This window comes from Budorcas taxicolor, chromosome 8 (genome assembly GCF_023091745.1).
Source record: "Budorcas taxicolor isolate Tak-1 chromosome 8, Takin1.1, whole genome shotgun sequence".
NCBI lineage: Eukaryota > Metazoa > Chordata > Mammalia > Artiodactyla > Bovidae > Budorcas > Budorcas taxicolor.
In genome coordinates, this window is record NC_068917.1 from 104,891,935 (window position 1) to 104,911,112 (window position 19,178).

Genomic DNA, 19,178 nt, shown 5'->3' on the forward strand with positions numbered 1-19,178 from the left:
TTAAATAGCTGGGTGACAATATACAGCCTTGTCACACTCCTTTCCCAATTTTGAAGCACTCAGTTGTTCCATGTAAGGTTCTAACTGTTGCTTCTTGACCCACATACAAGTTTCTCAGAAGACAAGTCAGGTGGTCTGGTATTCCCATCTCTTTAAGAATTTTCCAGTTTGTTGCGTTCCACACAGTCAAAGACTTTAGTGTAATCAATGAAGAAGAAGTAGATATTTTTCTGGAATTCCCTTGTTTTCTTTATGATCCAACAAATGTTGGGAATCTGGTCTCTGGTTCCTCTGCCTTTTCTAAACTCAGCTTGTACATCTGGAAATTCTAAGTTCAGTGCTGAAGCCTCCCTTGAAGGATTCTGAGCATTTCCTTGCTAACATATACAATAAGTGCAACCGCAGTTTGAGCATTCTTTGGCATTGCCTTTCTTTGGGACTGGAATGAAAACTGACCTTTTCCAGTCCTGTGGACACTGCTGAGTTTTCCAAATTTGCTGGCATATTGAGTGCAGCACTTTCACAGCATCATCTTTTTGGATTTGAAATAGCTCACCTGGAATTCTGTCACCTCCACTAGCTTTGTTCATAGCGATGCTTCCTAAGGCCCACTTGACTTGACACTCCAGGATGTCTGGCTCTAGGTGAGTGACCACACTATCATGGTTATCCAGGTCACTGAGACCTTTTTTTGTATAGTTTTCTGTGTTCTTACCACCTCTTCTTAATCTTACCATTTTTGTCCTTTATCATGCCCATCCTTGCACAAAATGTTCCCTTGATATCTCCAATTTTCTTGAAGAGATCTCTAGTCTTTCCCATTCTATTGTTTTTCTCTATTTCTTTGCATGGTTCACTTAAGAAGGCTTTCTCATCTCTCGTTGCTGTTCTCTGGAACTCTGAATTCAGTTGGGTATTATCTTCCCCTTTCTCCTTTACCTTTTGCTTCTCTTCTTCCCTCAGCTATTTGTAAAATCTCCTCAGACAACCACTTTGCCTTCTTGCATTTCTTTTCTTTGACCAATATTCTAATTTTCCAGTAAAGTCTTTTTTTTCCTCAAAAAAACTAACACTATCATTTCATTTAAAAAATAAAAAAAGAATGTTTTAACAATGCCCCTGCCCAAAAGGAAGAATATAATCTCGGAATCCTTTCATATTTTTGTTTAGTGATTTTATTAAAATTCACTATAGTCTTTATACTGGTTTGTTTGGTTTGGGGTTTTGGGCCAAGGAATACCTGCCTCGTTGCTAGCTGGTTGTTGTCCGGGAAACAGTAATTCATTCAGTTGCTGGAGGAGACCCAAGGGACCAATTCTGATCAACCTACATCTTTGGGAAACTCTGTGGGAAATGCACTCCAAAGATGGCTGTCAACAACTCTTCCCCTTCCTTTCTTGCCTCTCTTCCCATCAAGAATGGAATCCATTTCCCCTCCTCTTGAGCCGCTCTTGAGACTGGCTTTGTCCAACGGAACTTGGCAGAAGCAACATGGCGCCTGCTCTGGACATCGCCTTAGGCGACGCCTGGCAGCTTCCTCTCTCCCTCAGCTGGAATCCAGTGTCCACGCTACAGAAAACCCAGGCTGCGGTGCTTGGGAGACAGGCCAGTCAGAGAGGCCCTAAAGACGAGATACTGCGTGAAGGAGAACTAAGGTGGCCTGCTTGACAGCTAGAATCAAGGTCCAGGTGACGCTGGTGGTAAAGAATCCACCTGCCAACACAGGAGACCCATGAGACATGGCTAGAGCTCCTGGAGTAGGAAATGGCAACCCACTCCAGTATTCTTGTCTGGAAAATTCCATGCCATGGTCAGAGGAGCCTGGAGAGCTACAGTTCATAGGGTTGCAAAGAGTCGGACACAACTGCACACACACACACTCCAACAGAGCCGTAGGTGAGAGAGGCTTTCTTTCATCAGCCCAGCCTAGACCAGCCACCACTTGAATATCTGTACACAAGTGACAAAACCAGCTAGCCACAGAACTGTAGCAAATAATAAATTGTTGTTTTAAACCACTAAATTTGGGGGGCATTGTGGGGTGGGAGGAGTAGAGTTAACTAAGACACTCCTGATATAGGAAGAGATGCTGAAATCCAAATAAGGTGAAGAAGATACTGTATTAATGAAAAAGGGAATTTCTGAGGGGAAAAAAAATGAAGTCTTGGAAATTAAAAGCAAAATACGAATGCCAAAAATAAAAGCTCAATAGAGGCACTGAAAATAAATGCACAAATTTCAACTCAAGGAATTCTCCAAAACACATAGAAAAATTAATTATCTAAGATAGAAATTATGGGACAAAAAAATAATATGAGGACAGACCCTAAACATTCAATATCTATTTAAAAGGAATTACGGAAGAAAATGGAGTGAATATATAAAAATTTAAGGTCAAAAAAAATGCTCCAGTTTTGTATTCAAATAAAAAATAGCCTTTTAAGGTGACAGGCATGAATGTTGAAAAATGAGTCATTCTGGGTTTCAAGGAAGAAGAGAAAAATCTATAAACCTCCTGAGAGAAGGGAATAGTAATTTATGAGGAAAAGAGAAGCAATCTGACCCAGGACTTCTTGTCTGAAACACTAAATACCAGATAGCACAGGAGTAATATGTACAGAGTTCTAAGGAAAGCAGAGCAAAACATCGTGCTATATTTAAGGAAGGGAATGACATTTTAGAACATGAATGATCTCAAGAACCACACTACTGACAAAAAAAAAAAAAAAATCAGAATAAATATTGTCAAGAAAGGAGAAGACATCATAAAACACAACAAAGGGTGGCGAGAAGTGAAACCAGTCAAACAAACATTGCTTTTTGCTCTTTCTTCTACAGTGTTGTTAACTTATCTATTTTTGGCTGTGCTGGGTCTTTGTTGCTCTGTGGGCTTTTCCTCTAGTTGCAGCGAACAGGGGCTACTCTATAGCTGAGGTGTCCAGGTTCCTCATCACTGCGGCTTTTGTTGTTTCGGAGCAGAGAGCACAGGCTCTAGGGACCACGGGCTCTAGGGAGCACAGACTTCAGCAGTTGCAGCTCCCGGGCTCTAGAGCACAAGCTCAATAGTTGTGGCACATGGGCTTATTTGCCTGTGGGATCTTCCCAGATCAGGGATCAAACCCATGTCTCCTGAATTGGCAGGCAGATTCAACTGAGCCACCAGGCAAACCCAACAAACATTGTTGATAACAAAATCATGGAAGTTTGGGTAACTGTTAAGAGAGGATTCTTAAAATCAATCTCAATCTAGGACAGACTTTAGAAATGATTTCAGCACTGTGTTCCTAGACTGGATCTATCATCTTAGCTTAGTAAGATTTCCCCCCCCCGCCCCCCCACTGAGGAATTTGTAAAATGTGTTTATGTATACATTTTTAACACAGAAACCATTTTCCAGCCTGTCCACCTGCCCCAGATTCCTAAAAAGTAGTGAGTAGGAATAAATTAATTTTTCAGGAGGTACTAAAAATTAAAGGCCCAAGTATTATAAGGCAAAAATGCAGTGGTATGGAAAACACTTGGAGTTTCTAGATACTGATTAGCTCTGTATGAGTCACTGCAGGCATTAATCCATTTGCTTTGTGTACAGTCATTCAACAGCCTAATAACAATAATTGTTATAATGACTATTAATAACGATAACTCCTGCATGTCATCTTGTGCACGTCAAGCACTGTTCTAAACACTTTGTTACTTATTAATGATTATTTTCCACCTTATTTATTCTTCACAAAAACCCTGGGAGGTTGATGCTATTATTATCCCCATTTTACAGATGAAGTAACTGAAGCATAGAATGGTTAAGCCATGCAGGTTAAATGGTGGAAAGGTTAGAATCAGAAGCCAGGTGTCTGGCTCCTGAGACCATATCCTTAAACACTACACCACACTGTTTCTTCCTTTACAATCTAATTTTAACATCATCTACTCAATAATTCTCTGTCTTGTCCACAGAGATTGTCAGGAACATCAACTGCCTTAAGGAAGTCTAGATGTATTTACCATATATCACTGAGATGAGTATGACATGATTTTCACATTTAATCCTCTGCTACTTCCTAATGCTCCCAAAGCATACCTTTACTAAACTGTTCTAGATCTTGACTGGATAGACATGTTAAGGTCATCACGTTAAGCTCAACAGGACAAACTCCCCACGTAGTGGTAGATTCCATTGGGTCTCCAAGGTTATAACATGTTTGTTTGTGAAGAAAAACAATGTTCTGAGCAACCGTATTAACATAGTTAACTAATCAAGGGAGACATTCCCTATGCCTCATTCTAGATATAAGATTATTTAACTTTATCCACAGCCAGAATCATACTTTGGTAGAAAATAAAGCAAAACCGAGCAGGACACTCCGACCTCATCCCAGAGCCCTGATGTTCTATATTTAAAATTCTTTCATGGACTTGAAAGTCACACAGACCCAGGTTGGAGAATTGATTCTGCTACCTACTAGTTGTACTAGTGTTTGTTCTTTAACCTTTCCAAACCACTTCTGTAAAATGAAGCTAATTATAGTAGGGTTTTTTGGCACAGATTGAATAAAACATGTGGAAAGCACTTAACACAGTGCCTGCTTGATCTTTGGTCCTCAACACTTGTCAGCCAATTTGTGAATGGGCCTCGCCTCTCTACTGACTCAGCTCTCCCTAGAGCACAAGCCACTCCTTCATAACCCACGCCTGACCCTGACCATGAACAATGAGCGTGCACACGTACACATCCTTGCAGGGGGTTCTTGGCTAGAGGCAGGGGAGTGGCCACATGGCTTGATTTAAATGCTAGATTTCAGTTCAGTTCAGCAGCTCAGTCGTGTCCGACTCTTTGTAACCCCATGAACCTCAGCACGCCAGGCCTCCCTGTCCATCACCAACTACCGGAGTCCACCCAAACCCATGTCCATCAAGTCAATGATGCCATCCAACCATCCCATCCTCTGTCGTCCCCTTCTCCTCCTGCCCCCAATCCCTCCCAGCATCAGGGTCTTTTCCAATCAGTCAGCTCTTCGCATGAGGTGGCCAAAGTACTGGAGTTTCAGCCTCAACATCAGTCCTTCCAATGAACACCCAGGACTGGTCTCCTGTAGGATGGACTGGTTGGATCTCCTTGCAGTCCAAGGGACTCTCAAGAGTCTTCGCCAACACCACAGTTCAAAAGCATCAATTCTTCGGCACTCAGCCTTCTTCACAGTCCAACTCTCACATCCATACATGACCACTGGATAAACCATAGCCTTGACTAGACGGACCTTTGCTGGCAAAGTAATGTCTCTGCTTTTTAATATGCTGTCTAGGTTGGTCATAACTTTCCTTCCAAGGAGCAAGTGTCTTTTAATTTCACTGCTGCAATCGCCATCTGCAGTGATTTTGGAGCCCAGAAAAACAAAGTCAACCACTGTTTCCACCGTTTCCCCATCTATCTGCCATGAAGTGATGGGACCGGATGCTATAATCTTACTTTTCTGAATGTTGAGTTTTAAGCCAACTTTTTCACTCTCTTCTTTCATTTAAATGCTCTAAAACAGAGGGCACAGTCCCTCCTCAAACACCAAATTCAGCTCAGAAACCTATATCTTAGGAAGCCACATTAGAGGAACACAAACACCCATTTAAGATGGGGACTGTTGTTGATATTATCCAGGGTTGGCAAGGATGTGAAGAAATGAAGACCATCACGAGGGACAGCAACGCCTTTGTCCAGGCCTCCGGTATTTTGGAATGCCCTCATGCTGCAAGTGCCATGGAGCTTCTTCCTCTGGGTTGTGCCTCATCGCAAAGTTTCCAGGATCACCAGGAGTCATTCCAGGGGCAGCCTGGGGACCAGAACGTCTGTGGGTTCTCCAGCACCAGAACTGCTGCAGCTCAGCCCTCATCTATACTCAGTGACATCCAAGGAGGCCTACCTGCAACAGCTCCTGAATTTGACTTGAACCCTGCAGAGCACAATGAACACCAAGTCCCAGGAATTTCTCAGAATTCAAGAACTGGGATTTATAATCTTCTGGTTCCAGGCAAGCACTGGATAACTGCTGATACCCCCAAACTTGCTAAAGCTTCTGCCCTACCTAAAGTCCACTGGTGTTTCTGTGAAACTGTGACTCGGCAAGAAACTCAGTGTCATCAAGAAAAGTCATCCATCAGGTTTTACAAAGTAATAAATAAAGGCCTCAAAAAAAAAAAAGTAATGGGAATAACTGCCATTGGATATGGGGTTTCTTTTGAGGGTTAAAGGGAGGTTCTAAAATCGAATAGTGGAGATTGTTGCACAACTATTTTGAATTATACTGAAAACCACTGACTTGTACCCTTTAAAAGAGGGCATTTTGTGGTTTAATGAATTATACCTCAGTTTTTTTTTAAAGGGGAAGGTCACTAAATAATTATAAGAAGTAGAATAAATAGAAGCAGAGCCTAGATAAGGATTTTGTTCCAGGAAGGTCAGTTCTTCCTAAGCTGACATCTATTTGGCCCTTGCATATAATATTTCTTTTCTTCCTTTTTCTTCTTCATACCCTTTAAAAAACATAATGCATCCTTGGAAACTATACTGAAACATACTGTTACAAAATTTTTCCTGTCAAACTCCCACAGACTTGAAAACACAGTTTCAGGTGTTAAGCCCTCTGGAAAGCACCGCATCTCTCACCCACTTCCAAGGTAAGTGCCTCCAAGGATTCCAGACTCGAAAGTGCCCTCTGCTTACCCATGACTAATACATTATACTGAAATTAGCTATCCGCCATCACCTCCTACTAGCACATCCTTGGCACGTAGGAAGCGCATGAAAAATGTATATTGAATGAACCACCATCTTCCAAGTGTTTTTTTTAAGGCACCTAATTTAATTCTGCAACACTGCACTTCTGCAATCATGTAACAAGTAATTTGCTACTTAAAACAACAAGATATTAGAAAATGTTTTCTCTGAGGGAACGTGCTCATTCGTGCCAAGAATAAATCAAATGTACCCTTTGAGGGACTTTTACCTTGGTACAGGTCAAGAGGGAGAATGAATCAGAGCATCAGAACCTGCGGTTCCTGGGAAAAAGATAAAAAAATGCTCTCCTCTCTCGTGTCTCCCCCAAACCTTTAAATATCACAAAGCTTTTTAAGAAGAGTCATTGTGCCTGCTAAGTCGCTTCTGTCCTGTCCAACTCTTTGTGATGCTATGGACTGTAGCCTGCCAGGTTCCTCCGTCTATAGGATTCTCCAGGCAAGAATACTGGAGTGGGTTGCCATGACCTCCTCAAGAAGAATCATTAACTCCACACAAAACCATCTTAGAACCAGGAGTCTTTTCTTGCCTTTCCTCCTTATTACTGTTTCAAAGATTTCCTTAGAAAATCCAAGAGCTATATTATCATAACATATAATCATGAAAATAATAACAGGAGCTACTGAAAATTAGGAGGCCTTTGCCCACCCCTTTTATTTGACCAACATATGTCCAAAACCTGACCTTCAAAGCTACTGAAATCCTAAAAGTTGTGCTCCTCACTCAGCTTATTCCTCCAGGAGACAAGCCCACAACTCTAATAGGTGCATTACAGAGCTCATCCCTGGGGCAGTGTGCACAGAGCTGGCAAGTACCACAGTCCCTCCAAAGGTTACTGCAGATGGCACACCATCTCGAAGAATCTCTCCTTGCTGTTTGTTATGAAACATTTCAGACACACAGAGCAAGCAAGAGAATATTACAGTCTCCCCTAGTTCTACCTCCACCCCCAAGATTCAACAATCATTCACATTTTGCCATTTAAAGTATCTTATAGATAAACACTACACCAGAAGCTTCATAATAACACTCCTAGATACTTTAGCATGCAGCTCCCAAAATAAGAATATTATCCTAAAATACTACAATACAGCTATTCCTTCTAACAAAATGAACACTAATTCCCTGATACTAACTAACACACTCAGGCCATGTCCAAATACCCCCCATCCTCCACATCCCAGGTACCAGGTACCCTCGGCCATCACTGCGTTGCCATCTGCAACCCCCTTCCTGAGTACCTGTGCAATAGGTGCCGTCATTGGGGATGAATGTCTTGTTGTTGTTTGTGGCTCGATATCCTTCCAGGCAAATGCAATAAAAGCCTCCGGGTGTGTTGTGGCAAGATGTATGGTTCCCACAGACCACACTGGCTCCAAACTGGCACTCATCTTTATCTGTGGGTACATTGAGACAAAGCACAGAAAGGGCTGTCACGCCATACCATGATCAACCACCCAGACTGTTCTCCTGTGCTACAGACTTGGGAATCAATGTTCTACGACAACAGCAGAAAGATCTATTTCCCCAGCCTCTCCTCCGCTCACTATACTTCTCAAACTCCGGAACATGGGCTCCTCATCTCATGCCAAGTGTGTATGAAACCACAAGAGAAACTCAACATCTCATTCTGATAGCCCATCCTACTTGAAGACGGGGAGATGGAGAAGCTTTTTGAACTTCTCACACTTAAAAAGATCTTGTCATAGGCCTGGGGGGGAAAATCCAGCAGAATCCCACTTTTCCAGCTCAGCCATTCTCTTGCCTTTTTTTACAAAAATCAAAGTAGAATGATTTTGCATCCAATGATTAACTGGAAAATTTGTTACTTCTGAGTCACCAGGACACACAATGGAATTAGTGCTCAAGCCTCATCCGGGGGCAGGGCTAATACAGTGGCAGGAGCAGCTCCTGCTGATCGTTAGTGATCCATATAAACAATGTTAATCAACCAGTGAGGAGGGGCTGGAACCTGGATGCATGATGAGACCACAGGACCTGCCGTGCCTATTTCTAATTCAATCATTTGACATCAATGTCAAATGAACGTAAACCTCCCTCCTGTCCTCCAGCCCAGGGGTCAGCAAACTTTTTCTGTCAAAGGCCGGTCATGGGTCTCTGTACTTTGGACCATAAAAGCACAGTGAGTCAGTAAACAAATTAAGACCCTATTACAAAAACAGGCAGCAATGAAGTCTGGCCCCCAGGTTAGAGTTCACTCACTCTGCCTTAGACTGTACCATCAGAGGGAACTCCTGTGACCAATTTCTCTTACATCCCTTGAAGAGGTGATCTATCCAGCTGGTTTTTTGGGGGGAGGATATCATCTGCTGAGGGACTGGAGTTTTTTGTCTGTCACTTAGTTTTATTACATTACTGGTCCCCTCACAACAGTTCAATTGCCTCTCACAATTGCACACAATTCCTGCTAACCCAAGAGCACTCCACACTCCGTTCAAAATATGGTAGGTTTTTTCTTTCCTTTTCCTTATATTATCTTTTTAAAATTTAATTAAATCTATTCATCATTAACACTATCTGTGATTAAACGATCTAAGAACACAGAGAGGCCAAATGGACCCTCAAGCCATAGCTAGGTCAAGTGTCCAGTCTGGCTTACTACGCAGGGCACAGGGCTTTCAGATCCAAGCCCACCTGCCCGTAAGATGGACTGTTCCTTTGCTACTGTTCCTGAGGCACGTCTCCCCTGCAGACTTCATCAGAAGGGACATATGGGTTTGTAGGGGATTCTAGAGTTCTTGGGTCCCATGATTTAGCACTACATCTGTAATCTTACCTGCAACCTATGGTGTGGCCTCAGCACACCAATTATTGGAATATGAAGTATATAGTGTTTGTATCCTAAACAGAGAGGGTCAGGGAGGCCCAACTCCAGCCTGCAGGAACAAGCAAAGTTGTGTGATTGTGAAAACATGTACCTGTGAAGTAGAATACGAGTCTTTGAACTCAGGATTTAATTGTTTGTTTTGTTTTTTTTTTTTTTAGGGAACAAACAAGCAAACAAAACCAAAGATACCACAGTAAGGTGGTATATACTGTCAATCGACAGCTACAAGGTAAAACTATCCATATGTTTGCTGCAGGTAACATGGATGCTGGGAGAAAACCATGATTATCCTAACATCCATTACTGTAAAGTTGCTATGGAACTCTCTCTCTCTCTCTGAACTGGGCTTGACACTGGATATTATCTGACTCCTATGGCATGGTGCCATCACCCCACTCCAGTACTCTTGCCTGGAAAAGCCCATGGACGGAGGAGCCTGGTAGGCTGCAGTCCATGAGGTCGCGAAGAGTCGGACATGACTGAGCGACTTCTCTTCCCCTCCCTTTCCCTATGGCATGGTGGATTCTCTGAGACAAAAAATTATTTCAGATACTTCTAGTCTAAAGGTATTTGTATTTCTGTAAGTCATCCGAGAGCTTAAAGGGTCACAACTACAAAAAACTTGAAGGATGGATTTTGGTAGACATAAGACTCAAAGAAACAGTATTTCACCTATCAGCCAGAAAAGTTCAATAGGCAATTGTGCTTTGTTTTTCCTCATGGTACTAATAAAAATAGTTTTCTGTCAAAACAACTCGAGAAATTTAAAAAGACAATACTCACTCAAACTGCTAAGTTAAACCCAAGACTTAAAACCAGATTTCATATCTGTGTTAGGTCAGAGAGTTCCCAGAGATTCAAGTTCAGTGACCTCTGAGGGATAATTCCTTGTAAACACTAAAGAAAGGATATATCCAAACACGAAAACAGAGACTTACTGTAATTGACAAAACTTCTTATAATAAAAGCACATGAACAATAGCAATGTTTGCCCCCCAAGGACACCAACTCTTTAATACTGGAGAATCTTGTTTCTTGATGAAGTTTTCAACTTAGCCAAGAGTCAGAACTTACCAATACAATGAGTCCTCCCATTGCCCACAAATCCGTATTTGCAGATACAGATGCTCATCCGTTCTCTTTTCAAGCAGGTAGCATGTTCATGGCAAGTGGCACAGATATCCAAATGGAAATCTGAATCATAAATTGCATATATCAGGAAAAGAACATTTCAGTCACGTACTCCAGATGAGTCACATTTTTGGTAGCAGACATTTACAATGGAGAACCAGCATTTGAATACCAAAATTATAAAGGGTAGATTTTATTCCATACTGTTCATACTGTTCATGGGGGGTTCTCACAGCAAGAATACTGGAGTGGTTTACCATTTCCTCCTCCAGGGGACCAATTTTGTCATTATGCTAAAGCCTTTGTGTGGTTCACAACAAACTGTGGAAAATTCTTAAAGAGATAGGAATATCAGACCACCTTACCCGCCTCCTGAGAAACCTGTATGCAGGTAAAGAAACAACAGAACTTGACATGGAACAATGGACTGGTTCCAAATTGGGAAAGGAGTACGTCAAGGCTATATATTGTCACCCTGCTTGTTTAACTTCTATGCAGAATATATCACGCAAAATGCTGGGCTGGATGAAGCACAAGCCAGAATCAAGACTGCAGGGAGAAATACCAATAACATCAAAAATGTAGATGATACCACTCTAATGGCAGAAAGTGAAGAGGAATTACAGAGCCTCTTGATGAGGATAAAAGAGGAGAATGAAAAGGTTGGCTTAAAACTCAACATTCAAAAAACTAAGATCATAGCATCGGATCCCATCACTTCATGGTAAATAGGAGAAAAGTGGAGGCAGGGACAGATTTTTTTTCTTGGGTTCAAAAATCACTGCAGATGGTGACTGCAATCATGAAATTAAAAGACACTTGCTCCTGAGAAGAAAAGTTATGACAAATCTAGACAGTATATTAAAAAGCAGAGACATCACTTTCCTAACAAAGGTCTGTCTAGTCAAAGCTATGGTTTTTCCAGTAGTTATGTATGGGTGTGAGAGTTGGACTATAAAAAAGGCTGAGCACCCAAGAATTGATGCTTTTGAATTGTGGTGCTGGAGAAGACTCCTGAGAATCCATTGTACTGCAAGGAGATGAAACCAGTCATTTCTAAAGGAAATCAACCCTGAATATTCATTGGAAGGACTGATGCTGAAGTTGAAGCTCTAATACTTTGGCCATGTGATGCCAAGAACTAACTCATTGAAAAAGACTCTGATGCTGGGAAAGATTGAAGGTAAAAGGAGAAAAGGGCAGCAGAGGATGAGATGGTTGGATAGCATCACTGACTCAGTGGACATGAGTCTGAGCAAACTCTGGGAGACAGTGAAGGACAGGGAAGCCTGGTGTGCTGCAGTCCATGGGGTGGCAAAGAGTTGGACATGACTTAGTTACTGAAAAACAATGAAAGACCTTACTTCACCCTTAGAAATCTGCAGGGGTTGCCCGCTGCCCACAGAGTAGAGTGCAGATTCTTCCACCTGTTATTCAGCGCTTCCCTAAGTGTAACCCCAGACTAACTCCTGTAAGCCTCAATGCTTCCAAATTCAAATACACGGTGATCTCCAGGAAAGAGGCCAACTGCTCTTTCCCACACAAACATGCTACCCACTGTCTTAGTCCTTGCCCTAGTCATGATGTTCCTTCATCTGGAATGTCTATCCTTCCCTCTCTGGCCAACTAACACCTATTCTCATTTCAAGACCCAGCTTAAATATCACACTCTCCCTAGGGTGGTCCTCATTCCCTCATTCTTTAGGAAAATTTAATATATCTTCCTCTGTGCTCTCCTAATGCTTATACATTCCCATATCAACCATGTTAATTTGTCAATATATTCTATTCCACCTCTGTCTTCCCAGCTGGTTATTATGAATGAGCTTCTCAAGGACAGGACCTATGTCATTTGCCCACATATCATTATGGCAGGGTAAAAACATTCAATATATTTTTATTGACCAACTGGATAAAGGCACCTGCAGTCCTACTGCCTACAACTTAAAAAGCAATGGGGAAATTCCCTGGGCATTAGGACTCCATGCTTCTACTGCAGGGGCATAGGTTCAATCCCTGGTGGGGGAATTAAGATCCTGCAAGCTGTGCAGCATGACCAAAAAATAAACAAAATAAACTACAATAGTTATTTTTAAAAAGAAGCAAATGGAGGGGAGAGGTACTCATCTACTGCCCTATCCATTTTCCTTTTAGGGAAAAAGTGGCAAATGTGTTTTAAATGTCAGTGAGATAATAACCAGTCCCAGGAGGATCACCAGATCCCAATTATTTAGATAAGCAGCAAAAATGTTTGGGGCTAAAATTCCTGAAACATCCAGATCTACCAGATGTTGATACATGGCCCAAGATCAAACAAGAATTTCTAGCCGAGATTCTGTGGGAACATTACATTGCACTCCCAGTGTCTGTAATATCAGGAGTTGACCTAGGAGGGAGAACATTTCAGCATGGAATTTCACCTTAGTCTTGGCTCCATTACTACCCCGGTAATAAAGACTTAGCCCACAGACTGCTCTAGGCCTCAAACTAACTGAGAAAGGGAGACATACAAATATTCTTAATCAGGCTTGTTTTTTATTTTTTAAAACAAAATACAACACAAAAATGAGACAAGCCATGCTTATCACTAAGAAGTACTAAATTAACCATAGGATATTAACAAATTTTATTATAGCCCAAACTTTAAAGAAAAATGCAACAAATTTTTAAAAGTAGAAATTATAAAGGTCATACTGACTGCTGCTGCTGCTGCTAAGTCACTTCAGTCGTGTCCGACTCTGTGCGACCCCATAGGCGGCAGCCTACCAGGCTCCCCCGTCCCTGGGATTCTCCAGGCAAGAACGCTGGAGTGGGTTGCCATTTCCTTCTCCAATGCATGACAGTGAAAAGTGAAAGTGAAGTCGCTCAGTCGTGTCCAACTCTTCGCCACCTCATGGACTGCAGCCTACCAGGCTCCTCTGCCCATGGGATTTGCCAGGCAAGAGTACTAGAGTGGGGTGCCATTGCCTTCTCCCACGTAATAATATAATCAAATTACAAGATAAAACATAAGACTTGCATCCCCAAAAGTAAGCCTTCTTGTAAACTACAGGACAGTCTCCTAAATAATTATTGGAGCAAAGAGGACATCAACATTGAAATGTTTAATACCAGACATAAAAGCTTATCTACTTCAGAAAAGCTGAGTTTGGCATATTTTTATATACTTTAAAAGAAAAAAGAAAAGCAGGCAGCCAGGGGATGGGGGGAAATAGAATTTTAATGCAAGAAGCTTGAAGAAAGAAAAATCAAATAGAGGCTGTGGGATAGGGGAGTTAGGACTTAGTAACAAGATGTTGAAGAATTAGAAAATATATTCAAATTCATTGAATAAACTTTTGCCAAGGTCAGCCCATCCACCATAACGACTAGTAGTCAAATTCAAGATTGGTAAAGAAAAAAAAGACTATATACAAACATACAACTAAAATACATAAACAATTTCTTTTAAATTACAAATGAAAGACTTTCAATTAAACACAGCAGACGTAACACACTCACAACCCTCCACCCCCAAATTTAAAAATGACATTAAAGGACCATGAAAGTATAAACCCTGGGAGAGAAGATGACAGCAAGCCAAGGATGCTGACAATATTTCAGAAAATGAAAGAGATGGACATGCAGGAACTGACTGAGAGGAGGAATTAAAAGGAAAGAAAAAAGAAAGGAAGGAAGGGAGAAAGGAAGAAGGAGGGAGGGAGGGAAAAAAAGAATAATAAAAATAAAAACAAATAAAAGTCAACCTGGAAGGCTCAGGAATGAGGTCCCTAAGTGCCTCAGATGGCAAACATAAAGGGTAGGGCCCGAGAGTTTAAGGAACAAGTGGAAAATACGGAGGAGTAGCTAAATGCCCAGATCCTCTAACTGACCCTGGCATAAGATGGAACTTTGCAACCTGGAAAAATGCACCAGGAAGGTTCCAGTTATATGAGCAACAGACAGAGCTGAAGGGAGAGATTAGTCCCTACACTAAATGTCCACCAATATGGGGTAAATCTATTTAACCGTTTTTAATACACAAGACATGTGCCAGGCTACCAAAGGCTTCCCATACCACCTGCAGAAGAGAAAGTGGTTTCCAGAGAAAGGGGGACCGCAACGGAAGCCTCTTGTTCAGCCATAATTAGCCCACTCTGCAGGGCCGAGTAGGGAGAGCCTCTGAGTGCTAATTGCTTGTGGGACCAGGAGTGGGGAAGAAACCTATCCTAAAGAAAGGGGTAGGAAGTACAACCTCAATACAAGGAAAGGCAGGGGTTGGGGTGGGTTTGGGGCTGCTTCTGACCACACAATAGTGTCCATTGATCAATAGCTCCTAACTCAGTTAGGAATCACTAGAGGGCTTCTCTTGTGGTCCAGTGGCTGAGACTGCCTACCAATGCGGGGGACACCGGCTCCAGCCCTGGTCCTGGAAGATCCCACATGCTGGGGAACACTCAGCCTCTGTGCCACAATGACTGAGCCCAAGCTCCAGAGCCTGAAAGCCATGACTACCGAGATCACGGGCGGCAACTACGGGAGCCCAGGAGCCTGTGGGCTCCGCAACAAGAGAAGCCACCACCATCAGCCACCACAATGAGAAGCCAGAGCACCGTAGCAGAATAGCCCCTGCTCACTGCAACTAGAGAGAGCCTGTGCGCAGCAACAGAGACACAGCACAACGGAAAAGTGATTAATTAATTTTAAAAAAGAACCACTGGAGAAAAGCATAAATGTACACAATTAGTTTACAAAGTGATTTTAAACTTTAACAATGTTAAATTTTGCAGACATTAATCACATATTTATTCCTTTATTCCTTCCTGAAAAAAAAAGTGTTAGCTGTTCAGTCTGTTTTTTACTGTTACGTAATGAATTACTCCAAAACTTAGCCACTAAAACAGTAATATACATTTATAGTCACACAAACACCAAGAATCACTGGAGACAAAGTAACCAATTCAACCCAGTTTGAATACTAAAAGTCCCCTGTCCCAGGAAACCCCTCAGTTTGGTGCAAACCAAGATAATTGGTCACCCTATTTGGAGAGCTTGTTAAAACAGAATCCGAAGTGTTGGGTTTGGGTGTGGGCAGGGCCTGAGAATCTGCATTTCTAAGAAGCTCCCAGATGGACCACACTACCAGCAGCACTGAAGTGAAAGTTGCTCAGTCGTGTCTGACTCTTTGCAATCCCATGGGCTGCACAGTGCATGGAATTCTCCGGGCTAGAATACTGGAGTGGCTAGCCTTTCCCTTCTCCAGGGGATCTTCCCAACCCAGTGATCGAACCCAGGTCTCCCACACTGCAGGTGGATTCTTTACCAGCTGAGCCACCGGAAGTCTCACTCTACATCAAGGACCCTGGGAAATACTGAAGACATCTTTCACCAAGTCTGGACTGAGGCGCAGCACAGCCACAACATGACAGAGAGAATAACCCAACAGAACCCTCCAGGCCCGTGCCCAGGTCACTGTGCCTTTGCTATTACCTGGGGACAGGGGTGGCGAGAGGAACTGGGTCCAGGCGCAGCTTCACAGCCACATCAAGGATGACGTGACTGCTGTCTTGAGCAGATTCTGCTTAGGAGAGCAGAGAGGTGGCTGCGACACAGTAACTGAGGTGACTACTACAGAGGTGAGGGACACCCCCCACACACCTTCCCCTTGGCCTAGGGATGCCTAGAATTACTGGCAGAGCAATAGGAGAATGCAAACTCTAGCAAAAAAGTCTAAGAGGATACACCTGACAGGTGCTCTTCGTTACTATTACTGTGTCTCTCAGCTGAGGGCTGCCACCCTAGATTCACTTCCCTTCTCTACTCTGCAGTGACTACGTCAGCTAAAACTACATCCAACAATGAGAGCACCAGTGTCTCAGTCCCAATTGGAGTTTTCTCTCTTGCTCCCTGATTAGGGGATCGTAGGCAAGGAAACTGTCAGAGATCTGGTTTTAATCTTTCAGATGGAGATCACGTTTCGAGGAGTAAATGAGAAATATCAGTGCTTCAGGAGCTTTCAAGCACTAGACAAAGAGCTAATTTCCATGAATATTTATATCTCTTTCCATAGATATTGTTATTGTTGTTAGAAACAAGTCATGCATGAGACAGTGCCTGGTCTGAGACACCCTGGTTCAGAGCAGGGTTGAGCAAGGTTAAGACAGATCACTTGGGCTACAATCCTAGCTTGGCCATTAACTAGCTGAGGAATCCGTGACAATCCTGTGCCTCAGTTTCCTGTAAATCTGTAATCCGAGGATGAAAATAAACCTACAGGCTGTTTCATGGGTTGAAGAGTAAATGAGTTCATCTGCGTAAAGCAATTAGAATATCTTAGGCCTTATTGTAACATCCACGCAACAGCTCTTCGTTAATGAATAAATGAAGGTACTGACAACTAGCCAGCTCCCAATTATACTAATAAAAAGTCATGGAGAGCTGCACTGATGCAAAAACCCAAAGGAATATCGTGTAGACAGATGCCCACCTATTCAGGGGGTTGATATTCTGGGAACCATAGTACCTTCACTTCCTTGTTCACTCCCTGCCCACCTCCCACATCCTCTAGCCTTCTGAGTAACATCTGACTCAGAAGTTGTAAGTTCAGCTTCCTCACCCTTTCAGCTCTGCTTACCCCTCCCTCCTCTCCATGTCACACTGCACACATGGACACCTAGACCTCGGGATGGAGTGGAGGCTGCCAGCCCGTATTTCAAAATTCAAGCAACAACTTACATGCACCCTTCAAACAACAGCAGATGGACTGTGACAAAGCAGATTTTGTCCACTGTCAAGGGAAGAAGGAAGTTTAAAAAGCACAAATGGAGTGCTTGGATTCAAATCGTAATCTACTCCCCAGCCATTCACCAAACAAGCCCACTGCACAACCTGCCTGAAATCCTGTCTCTCAAACTCATGGAGACATGTGGAAACAGATCAGATGACCTGAGGGAGAAAGCAAAGGGGAGCTGACGCTCAGGAAGAGAAAGCATTCCCGAGTCTCCTACAGTACTGCAGAAAATCGCATGGCTCCTAAGAAACTGCATCAGATTCCGGAGACAGAAGGAATGTGAGAGATCTCACAGCCTCTCCTCTCCAACATCCCTGACAGGAAAACAAAAACAAACAAACAAAATAGCCTCTACATTAAAAATCCGCCAAGACAGAGCACACTCTACTCTTTCAAGCAGTATAGTCCTCGCAGGGCAGTGGGAACCATCGTCCACTCCCTCTCCCCGTCAATGCAGGGCTGCCATTCCCAATCAAGAACCTATAACCTTTCCTTGCATTAAATGATTATCAGCCCGCATCTGCGCTGGCCCTTTTGCCTTCCTCTGTCCACCTTCCTCTTTAACCAAGACCAACTTGCAGCAGGACCGCCACACCTGGCCTCCAGACCAGGAACCAACCCATGCTGAGTGTCCCAACGTCAGTGTTTCAGAACTCTGAGCAAAGCAGCCACACCCTAAGGTTCACGTCCTGAATGTCACCCACAAACAGGCTGCCTCACGTTCTCTAGCAGCTGCATACCTTTCCCTCCCGTCCCCCATAATCCACATTCAACCCCAACCCCACCTCACCCCCTGCCCCATCCCCTTTGCAGACCTAAGGCCAATAGGCCACTTGCTACCTTGGGCTGCAGAGACCTAAGAGCCCATTTTAGGATTTGACCAGAAGCTGAGAATAGGCCCAGGGCCAAGTTCCTGGAGAAGGAAGACAGGCCACAGTGGGAATCGGCCTCGTCAGCTCTAATCCTGCTCCGTTACTTTGAGTGACTGTAAGTCACTCCAAAACAGGGCACTCCTTCCATTTCCCCCTCTTTCCTCTTCTCACTCCAAACAGAGTATGTGCGGCTGTGATTCACAATGACAGAGGGAAAACCAAGCCTATGCGATGCAGATTCAGGAAGCCAGTGCCCTTCATACTATAACAACTTCCCCAACTCCCTCCACCCATCGCTCCCCAAGCCTTTCAAGGCCTCTGCCCAGCGACTTTCCCAAACCCCAAAGGGCCTGAGCCAACAGGTTCCTCAGCCACTCCCAGACTCAGAGCAATACCAGGGAAAGGTTAAGAAACAGGACTGACTGGTTCCAGCCCTCCTCACCCATTACTAACCTCTCTGCTCCACTAGGGCTTGGCACCTCACCCACCCACCAACACCCTCCTGCTCTATCAAATACCATCTCACACCTTCCTCCCACTCAGGCTACCTGACTTCCGCTCCTCCACTCTCCTCCCTGAAGCATCTGTGTTGTTGTTGTTATTGTTGTTCAGTTGCTCAGTCATGTCCAACTCTTTGCAACCCCACGGACTGCAGCACACCAGGCTTCTCTGTTCTTCACCATCCCTTGGAGCTTGTTCAAACTCATGTCCATCGAATCGGTGATGCCATCCAACTGTCTCGTCCTCTGTCATCCTCTTCACCTCCTACTTTCAATA

At 43.3% G+C, this 19,178-nt stretch overlaps 1 protein-coding gene across 1 annotated transcript in view; it reads right to left on the bottom strand.

The window, feature by feature from the left end:
• SUSD1 (sushi domain containing 1) overlaps positions 1-19,178 on the bottom strand; it is a 117,252-nt gene that overhangs the window by 90,480 nt on the left and 7,594 nt on the right. Inside the window, exons 2-3 of the mRNA XM_052644564.1 lie at positions 10,704-10,823; positions 8,023-8,178 (exon numbers count right to left, since the gene is read on the bottom strand). Coding sequence (XP_052500524.1) covers positions 8,023-8,178; positions 10,704-10,823 — 276 coding nt within the window. The remainder of the gene's footprint in view (positions 1-8,022; positions 8,179-10,703; positions 10,824-19,178) is intronic.